This window comes from Polyodon spathula, chromosome 50, assembly GCF_017654505.1.
Source record: "Polyodon spathula isolate WHYD16114869_AA chromosome 50, ASM1765450v1, whole genome shotgun sequence".
In the NCBI taxonomy this organism is placed as follows: Eukaryota; Metazoa; Chordata; class Actinopteri; order Acipenseriformes; family Polyodontidae; genus Polyodon; species Polyodon spathula.
The window spans coordinates 2,159,079-2,168,985 of NC_054583.1; the positions used below are offsets into that span (position 1 = coordinate 2,159,079).

General features: G+C 44.7%; 1 protein-coding gene across 1 annotated transcript; it reads right to left on the minus strand.

The window, feature by feature from the left end:
* Positions 1-1,410: 1,410 nt before the first annotated feature.
* On the minus strand, positions 1,411-4,331 carry LOC121306818 (cardiotrophin-2-like). Its single transcript, XM_041238746.1, has 2 exons — positions 4,320-4,331; positions 1,411-1,872 (listed from the first exon to the last, which is right to left on the minus strand). The coding sequence occupies exons 1-2, from the start codon at positions 4,329-4,331 to the stop codon at positions 1,411-1,413; spliced, it is 474 nt and encodes a 157-aa protein (XP_041094680.1).
* Positions 4,332-9,907: the final 5,576 nt, after the last annotated feature.

The window sequence follows — 9,907 nt, forward strand, 5'->3', positions numbered from 1 at the left end:
TTGCAGGGATGGGACTAAAACTCCCGTTACATATAAGTTGGATCCATTCCTGGTTTTACTATGAGTTTCATAATAACCCCATACCCTGGAGCTTAATCCGTGACACCCGAATTAGTTCGCCCCAGTAAAACCTGGAATGGATCACACTGCTGTGCAGTAGGAGTCTGATTCCCATCCCTGTGATGATAACCAGCCTTATTATTGCAGGGATGGGACTAAAACTCCCGTTACATATAAGTTGGATCCATTCCTGGTTTTACTATGAGTTTCATAATAACCCATGCCTGAGCTTAGGCACTGTGGGCTAATCAAGCTGGGAGTAAAACCTGGAATGGATCAACCTGTGCAGTAGGAGTCTGATTCCCATCCCTGTGATGATAACCAGCCTTATTATTGCAGGGATGGGACTAAAACTCCCGTTACATATAAGTTGCATCCATTCCTGGTTTTACTATGAGTTTCAAATAACCCATACCTGAGCTTAGGCACTGTGGGCTAATCAAGCTGGGAGTAAAACCTGGAATGGATCACACCTGTGCAGTAGGAGTCTGATTCCCATCCCTGTGATGATAACCAGCCTTATTATTGCAGGGATGGGACTAAAACTCCCGTTACATATAAGTGTAGGTAAGGACCAAAATGATACTCAAAAGTATGGGGTATGGAATCGAATCCGTGACACCCGATTAGTTCGACCCTCATTTTGGACCTTACTATAGTTGGACACGTCATCCTCAGACTAAGGGTAGGGACACTACTATTGTCGGAATAATAACGTCCCTACCTGATTTTGAGGGCAATGTATATTCAACCTAGGTAAGGACCAAAATGATACTCAAAGTATTATTGGGGATGGACTCGAATCCGTGACACCCGATTAGTTCGACCCTCATTTTGGACCTTACCTAGTTAGTAAATAATCGATTCTACCGTGGTATGCTATCATTCTATCTAGTATCTCTATCTAACGACCGGCAGGGGGATAGATATTACTGCTAAAGTCTGGCACCATACGGTTCCTTTAAAAACAAACAAACAAACAAACAAACAAAAAGCGGTAAATCAAATAAATAAATAAATAAAATCCTTTTTTTTTTTTTTGTTTGTTTTTTGTTTTGTTTTGTTAAATAATAAAATAATAAATAATTAATAATAATATAATAATAATAAATTTATATTATTATTATTAAGTTAAAAGACTGGCTCCTATCAATAGTTATAATAATTAAATCAGTTGTGTTAAGTTTATTAAACTCGTGTAGCGCAATTTATGCCCTATCAATATTATTAACACAACACAAAATTAAATCAGCACATCGATAAATAAATAAACTCTGCCGCACCGCCGCGCCAATCAATTAAATTCAATTAAATTCAATTCAATTAAATGAAATGCAAGTGTAATTTAAGTTATTGCCGGTGCTTCTTTTTTAAAAAAGTCAAATCCCTCACGGTCCGCTCCAGCCAGGCGGTCAGTCCGACACAGACGAGGTACCCCCGGACTTTCCTTTCCCAGGCCGGGGTTCGCACCTCGGGCGAGGGAAGCGGCTGTCCCGCCGCCCCGGGGACCCGCAGCCCCAGGTCCCTCATCACCCCGGTGAGGTTGCAGACTAACTGGCGGATTTGGCTGTGGGTTTCCCGCAGTAACTTCAACAGGTCCAGCGCCGTGGGGTTTAACGCGGTTTGCTCTTCCGCGACCAGCGGTAGGAGTGCGCTGTAAACGCGGTAAGCCCTGAGGTTTTCCAGGAGGCGCTCAGCGGCGCTCAGCTGTCGCCAAGCCCAGAATGAAGCGGCGGCGACGGGCAGACCGGGCAGCTGCAGCCCGTCGGCGGAGAAACCGCGATGGCTGAATGGGCTGCCTTGGTACTTGAGCTGCGGAGAGAAAGAGACACCGAAATATACGTGAATACGACTACTACTACAACAACTACTACTACTACCGCTACTACTACTACTACTACTACCGCTACTACTACCGCTACTACCGCTACTACTACACCACTACTACTACCGCTACTACCGCTACTACTACCGCTACTACTACTACTACCGCTACTACTACTACTACTACCGCTACTACTACTACTACTACCGCTACTACTACCGCTACTACCGCTACTACAACAACTACTACTACCGCTACTACTACAACTACTACTACCGCTACTACTACAACTACTACTACTACTACTACTACTACTACCGCTACTACTACCGCTACTACTACCGCTACTACAACTACTACTACCGCTACTACTACAACTACTACCGCTACTACTACAACTACTACCGCTACTACTACCGCTACTACTACAACTACTACTACCGCTACTACAACTACTACTACCGCTACTACTACAACGACTACAATGACTGCTCCTACTATCTAAATCGAGTTATCAATCAAATCGATTCCTCTTGTGACATAATCGATTGCTCAACACGATTGGCTATACTGTTACTTCATAACCCCAACGGGGCGTTGGGGGGTTGGGGGTGTAGATGTTTCGGGGATTGGGAGGGGGTTGGGGGTGGGGCGATGGGGACTGGGGGGGTTGGGGGTGAGGTTTGGGGATACGGGGGAGTGTGTTATGAGGGGTATGGGGTTTTGGGGATCGGGGGGGTGTGGGGGTGTGGCATATGATCGATTTAGCTCAATAAGTAGTTTTAGCTAAGGAGAACACTGATTAGGTTCGGGGATCGGGGGGGGTTGGGGGGTGACAAGGTTGGGGATGGGGGAGTGTTTAGGGGGGACCCCTTTTTGGGGATCGGGGGGGTGTGTTGGGGGTGAGGGGTTTGGGGATCGGGGGGTTGGGGGTGGGGTTTGGAGGATCGGGGGGGGTTGGGGGTGGGTCATGGGGATTTGGGGGGGGTGGGCCCTATGTGGGTGGGGGGGGTGGTGGGTTGGGGATTGGGGGGGGTGGGGGGTGTGTGGGTTTGGGGATTGGGGGGGGGGGGGTTGGGGGTGAGGTTTGCCCTAACCCAAACCCTACCCCCCACCCAATGAGGTTTGGAGATGGGGGGGGTTGGGGGGTGAGGTTTGGGGATTGGGGGGGGTTGGGGGTGGGGTTTGGGGATTGGGGGGGGTTGGGGGTGAGGTTTGTGGGGGATTGGGGGGGGGTGTGGGGTTTTGGGGATTGGTTGGGGGGTTTTCACCACCAACCCCACTTGGGGGGAGGTTTGGGGACGGGGGGGGTTGGGAGGGAGGGTGGGGATTGGGGGGGGTGTGGGGGGTGAGGTTTGGGGATTAGGGGGGGTGTGGGGGGTGAGGGGGTGGGGATTAGGGGGGGGGGTGGTGGGGTGTTTGGGGTTACCCCTAACACCCTCTCCCCCCCCCACCCCCCCACCCCAACCCCCATCGGGGGGGGTTGGAATAGCGGGGATTGGGGGTGAGGTTTGGAGATCACCCCCCCCCCAACCCCAACCCCAACCCCAAACCCCAACCCGGGGATGGTGGTTTGGGGATTGGGTGTGGTGCCACTCCAAACCCCTAACCCCCCCCACTCCAAACCCTAATGAAAAGTAGCTTATCGACGGGGATTCCCCTTTCGAACGCTTTCTCAACGCGTCATAACTTGCAGTGACGTCATTCCCACGTGTACTAGTCTGGCGGGTTTATTGAATGAAATCGGAGCGCAGAATTTCCTGCGACCGGAGGGAGATCTGAGTGGGCAGCTCAGCACAGTTAATTTTCTCGAGTCCCGGGCTGGGAGACTGGCAGCCGCGTCAGACTCTCACAATGCACCTCTTGTTTCATTAACGGTGACTTTTACTTAAGGAAATGGAAAATCTGAAGCAATCCTTGTGTGTGTGTGTGTGTGTGTTTGTTTTATAAAAATAGCATCCGCCTAATATCTAACTTGTAGTTCTTGTTTATTATCCTACTCTGTGTCTTATATGTGGCATTAGAAATGTTTCTGCAATTCCTAAAGATGTAAATGTGATGTAAACGCCGCAGGAAAACAAGATTAAACTTTACAATGCTTCCCTGTGCTTTACCAGACCTCTCTGTGCTTTACAATGCTTCCCTATGCTTTACCAGACCTCTCTGTGCTTTACAATGCTTCCCTGTGCTTTACCAGACCTCTCTGTGCTTTACAATGCTTCCCTGTGCTTTACCAGACCTCTCTGTGCTTTACAATGCTTCCCTATGCTTTACCAGACCTCTCTGTGCTTTACAATGCTTCCCTATGCTTTACCAGACCTCTCTGTGCTTTACAATGCTTCCCTATGCTTTACCAGACCTCTCTGTGCTTTACAATGCTTCCCTATGCTTTACCAGACCTCTCTGTGCTTTACAATGCTTTCCTATGCTTTACTTGAATGGTCATTCAAACTTACGTATGTCCCGAGAAGCTCGGCCGTGGTGGTCTGCAGCAAGACACAGAGAGAGTAGGTCTGGGAGATTGAAGCAACGGGCAGAGGCGCCGACAGCGACTCAGAGAAGAGCGAGAGCGCCAGGGAGCAGAAGAGCACTGAACGGAGAGGAGAAATGAATGGATTAAACACAATGTTGAAATACTCAAGCATAATAATAATAATAATAATAATAATAATAATAATAATAATAATGGCCATAATTCTGCTTGGTCTAGTTCTCTTCGCTCACAGCTATACCTGTTCATACAGAGCAGTGAACCGCACTTCTCTCGCCTGTCGCTAGATGGCAGCACACCGGCCCCGCTCGTATCGGACAGGAATCGTTAACAGAGTCACAATTAGTGACTTTTCTCTGCACAGTTAAATCTTCCCTATCATCCACACGAATACAATAAAATATTATTATTATTATTATTATTCCTCATTACGGGAGCTGCAAGCCTAGCCTGGCTCTAGCAGTCAAGCTGCACACCTTACCTAGGCACCAAGGCATTTTGATCTGTTTCTCAAAAACCGGTCAAATAATAATCCGGTAAGAGTCTCAGACAGGATTCAATACACAGGCGAAGAACACGATGGCCGGATTGCACCATACAATCCCCTAGTCTAGTCTCAGATGATCGGTGCCTTATCTCCTTCTCTCTACACCATGCTGCTCTGTGGTGATATATACCTTTAAGAATAATAAAAATGGCGTGGACGTTCCATGTGGAAAATCGGTGGTTACGCGTTACCAAACTTTTGGCCCCCCCCAAAAGTTTAATTCATAGGGCCATTCCCTAAGTTTATGTGTCCGATCTTGTGCGTAACGGACGAACGCGTGGTTTCCTAGGGGATCAGATCGAGAGACTACTAGCGACGGAAAAGGGAAGAGAGGAGATGTCATTGTGGGGTGAACTGTGTGGTACGGAGACCCCACTATATATGGAAAAATGGACGTTCCACTGTTGTACGTTATTGTAGGGTAGGATAACCCCCCACCCCCCCCCCGACCTCTTGTGTTCAACACCCAAGTTCTTTCAATTCCTTTTTTTTTTTTTTTTTTATATTTTCCTTAGTGACATGATCTTGAACCTAGGGATCGAGAAAATACGGTTTGATATGAATCATTTTCCACCCCTGCTGTTTGCATTTTGAAATGCCCTGGAATGATTGATTGCATTTTTTTAAAATTGATCTTTAATTTAATTGATTTAGTCTCCCGGTTTTGTAACGAACACCGTCCCCGGTCGGCGGGCTATGACAAGGGGGTTTCTTGAAACCGATCACTTTCCCAGGTGCAATTCGCCTTTTTCCTTTCCCTGGCTCGGACCTCATCGCGGAGGAGTCGGCTCTCTGAGCGTGTGGAGAAGAGGATATTAATACATCCAGTCTCTTTATTTCTGCAGATGCTGTTTTGGTCCAAACGTTTTGGAGGCTTTGTCGCTGAGTGAGAGATCTACGCTCTCACTCCTCCCTATAGAACTCTCTAATTTTGCTTCGTAAACTCGAATATAAACCGACTGAATAAAGTTCCCTTGTTAAGATATTGAATCACACCCCCTCTATATAGAATGAACTCCCTCAGCTTCATAGAGTCCAGTGAAAGCTGCTGAATAATGTTCCCTTGTTAACATATTGAATTGCACCCCCTCTATATAGAATGAACTCCCTTAGCTTCATAGAGTCCAGTGAAAGCTGCTGAATAATGTTCCCTTGTTAACATATTGAATTGCACCCCCTCTATAGAGAATGAACTCCCTCAGCTTCATAGAGTCCAGTGAAAGCTGCTGAATAATGTTCCCTTGTTATCATATTGAATTGCACCCCCTCTATATAGAATGAACTCCCTCAGCTTCATAGAGTCCAGTGAAAGCTGCTGAATAATGTTCCCTTGTTAACATATTGAATTGCACCCCCTCTATATAGAATGAACTCCCTCAGCTTCATAGAGTCCAGTGAAAGCTGCTGAATAATGTTCCCTTGTTAACATATTGAATTGCACCCCCTCTATATAGAATGAACTCCCTCAGCTTCATAGAGTCCAGTGAAAGCTGCTGAATAATGTTCCCTTGTTAACATATTGAATTGCACCCCCTCTATATAGAATGAACTCCCTCAGCTTCATAGAGTCCAGTGAAAGCTGCTGAATAATGTTCCCTTGTTAACATATTGAATTGCACCCCCTCTATATAGAATGAACTCCCTCAGCTTCATAGAGTCCAGTGAAAGCTGCTGAATAATGTTCCCTTGTTATCATATTGAATTGCACCCCCTCTATATAGAATGAACTCCCTCAGCTTCATAGAGTCCAGTGAAAGCTGCTGAATAATGTTCCCTTGTTAACATATTGAATTGCACCCCCTCTATATAGAATGAACTCCCTCAGCTTCATAGAGTCCAGTGAAAGCTGCTGAATAATGTTCCCTTGTTAACATATTGAATTGCACCCCCTCTATATAGAATGAACTCCCTCAGCTTCATAGAGTCCAGTGAAAGCTGCTGAATAATGTTCCCTTGTTAACATATTGAATTGCACCCCCTCTATATAGAATGAACTCCCTCAGCTTCATAGAGTCCAGTGAAAGCTGCTGAATAATGTTCCCTTGTTAACATATTGAATTGCACCCCCTCTATATAGAATGAACTCCCTCAGCTTCATAGAGTCCAGTGAAAGCTGCTGAATAATGTTCCCTTGTTAACATATTGAATTGCACCCCCTCTATATAGAATGAACTCCCTCAGCTTCATAGAGTCCAGTGAAAGCTGCTGAATAATGTTCCCTTGTTATCATATTGAATTGCACACCGCGGCTTTGGTGTTTTCCCAGATACTGAATGGAAAAACTGACTGGGGAAAAAATTTGACATTTCGAAATCTTGCATGCAATACTCACTGTGCTGTAATTATAGCTTCCGATAGACTTTTTCTTTTTTTCTTTTTCTGGCGATGTCATTTTGTAGTTTCTGTAATTACATGATGTTAAATAAAATATCAAAATTATGTGTCCCTATATATATATATATATTATATATATATATATATATATATATATATATATATATATATATATATATATATAATATATATATTCCTAAAATTCTGCAAAACCTGTGGTCAGAGCTGTGCTTTATAGGGATGTTGAACACTTTGGCTGTTTATTAACGTTCGCCATTGTTTGCTGTAATGTGTTTTACACAGCAGTAAGACAGCAGTGTCAGGTTCTATGTTCTTTGCTGGCAGTACAGTAGCTGCACACTAGATGGTGCTGGTGCTGCTAATTTAACTTTGGCTGACCTAATCTATGTTACATACATCTGTGGCAGCTTCTGAACTCAGTAGTTCCCGCATTTGTGTTTTTAGATAGCGAAATAAGTGTTTGGGGTTTTTTTTTTTATTTTGTCGTTTGATTTTGTAAAAAGGTGACTGGTCCTGGATATCACTGGGTTGTTCTTAAATCTGAAGGTACTGGAATGGCACCAAAATATACATTATAAACAAGACTCAACCAATCACCAGTTCTCTGTTCAATCATGGATCGGATTGCCAGGTAACACACTTTACAGGCAATGCATTGATCTCATTTCTACAGGTATTTCCTAATTTCTTTCAGGAATTTTGTGTGCATCAATGTGTCAGTGTGTGTGTGTCAGTTTGTCAGCGTGTGTGTGCGTGCGTGTGTGTGTGTGTTTGTTAGACAATGACAAACAAACAATAGGGAGGGAGAAGTAAGGAAGAAGAGAGGGAGAAAGTGAGGGAGAAAGGGAGGGAGAAAGAGGTTAGAGAACTGAGCTGAACTGAAGCTTCAAAAAAGTAAATAATGAAACTTTTTGAAATCTTTGAAATCCCGTTGCAAAATCGAAAGGGAGGGCAGTTTCAGTTTTGAAGTCAGCCTAAGATTGGGCCAATAAACTGATATTAACAATAATGATTGACAGCCCATGGGGAACCGCTTATCTGACTGCCACGGAACTTGGTACTGACATTTCATTCGGTGAGATGCTTTTTTTTTTTTCTGTGATGAGGTTGGCCTTGTCTTCAAGGTGATTGAAATTACAAGGGAGCAGACTGCCCTGCAGCTAAACAAAAAGGATGAGTAACTCTTCTGACAGGAGGTGTCTTAATTACAGGGGTTGCCCCCCCGTCTAGTTGCACGATGACGTCATATCCTGCCTCCTGAGCTCGGCACGAGAAAACCACCAAAGCAAAACAAAAGAAAAAAAAGGTCAACCGACGGCCAGAAACGAAACATTTACTGTGAATGCTGTTTCATCTTTAACTGAACTGCCATAGGGTGACTATAGGCTGTACAGTGAATCCTGTCTAATTCATCTATAAACCGGCGCTCCTTTGTATAACGCAGCGTGGTTCTCAGCCCCCCCCCCATACTGAGATGAATGGTGCGTTCAAATCTTCTACAATCCAGAACCAGTCTTTCGATTTCGAAATCTCTTCTGCTTCATTGAAATCTGACTTTGTCTGTGTGTGTTTGTGGTTTCTTCATGCTTTTCCCATGATTAGACTATGCATTTACCTTGGTGTACTATATCTCCCCATTCTTTACAATGCTTCCCTATGCTTTACCAGACCTATCTGTGCTTTACAATGCTTCCCTGTGCTTCACCAGACCTCTCTGTGCTTTACAATGCTTCCCTATGCTTCACCAGACCTTTCTGTGCTTTACAATGCTTCCCTGTGCTTTACCAGACCTCTCTGTGCTTTACAATGCTTCCCTATGCTTTACCACGCCTCTCTGTGCTTTACAATGTTTCTCTATACTTTACCAGACCTCTCTGTGCTTTACAATGCTTCCCTATGCTTCACCATGCTTTCACTGTGCTTTATTACAATTTGCTGTGCACCTACTATGTGAACTGTATATAAGGGTTAGTTTAACATGGTTTGTTATTTTATGCTTTACAATGCTGTTGTAAGGGGTAGATAGCATCAGTGAAAAATTATTTTAGTGTTATACACATATTGAAGGCTGTGTGGTCCAGCGGTTAACGAAACAGGCTTGTAACCAGAAGGTCCCCCGGTTCAAATCCCAGCTCACCCAGTGATCCCGAGCGAGTCACTAAACCTCCTTGGGGTGAGACCTTCTTGTAAGTGACTTTCAGCTGATGCATAGATCCCATGCCCTAGTCTCTTATCTTGTAAAGTGCTTTGTGATGGTGGCCTGCTATGAAAGGTGCTATATTATATATATATATTAGCTCAAAGAGCCAGCTGCCATATATATATATACATGCATATATAAAAACAAAAAGAAAGATATGTGTGTAGTTTTTCGTCTCTGTACCAATCTGGTCTTCAAATACAATCTAACCTGTTTTTTTTTTTTTTTTTTTGGGGGGGGGGGGGGGGGGGGGTTTGTTTCCGGGGGGGGAATTATTTTCTTAGGCACACCATAAAAGAATCCGTGGGTGGATGGCGTGGTCCCACGGTACCCACCGATTCACCGCCACACCCTTTCTAAAGTGGCCTGTGCAAAGGACAAAAGGATCGTTGTGTGGTCCTTCATACACCTTTACTTTTCCCAAAAAAT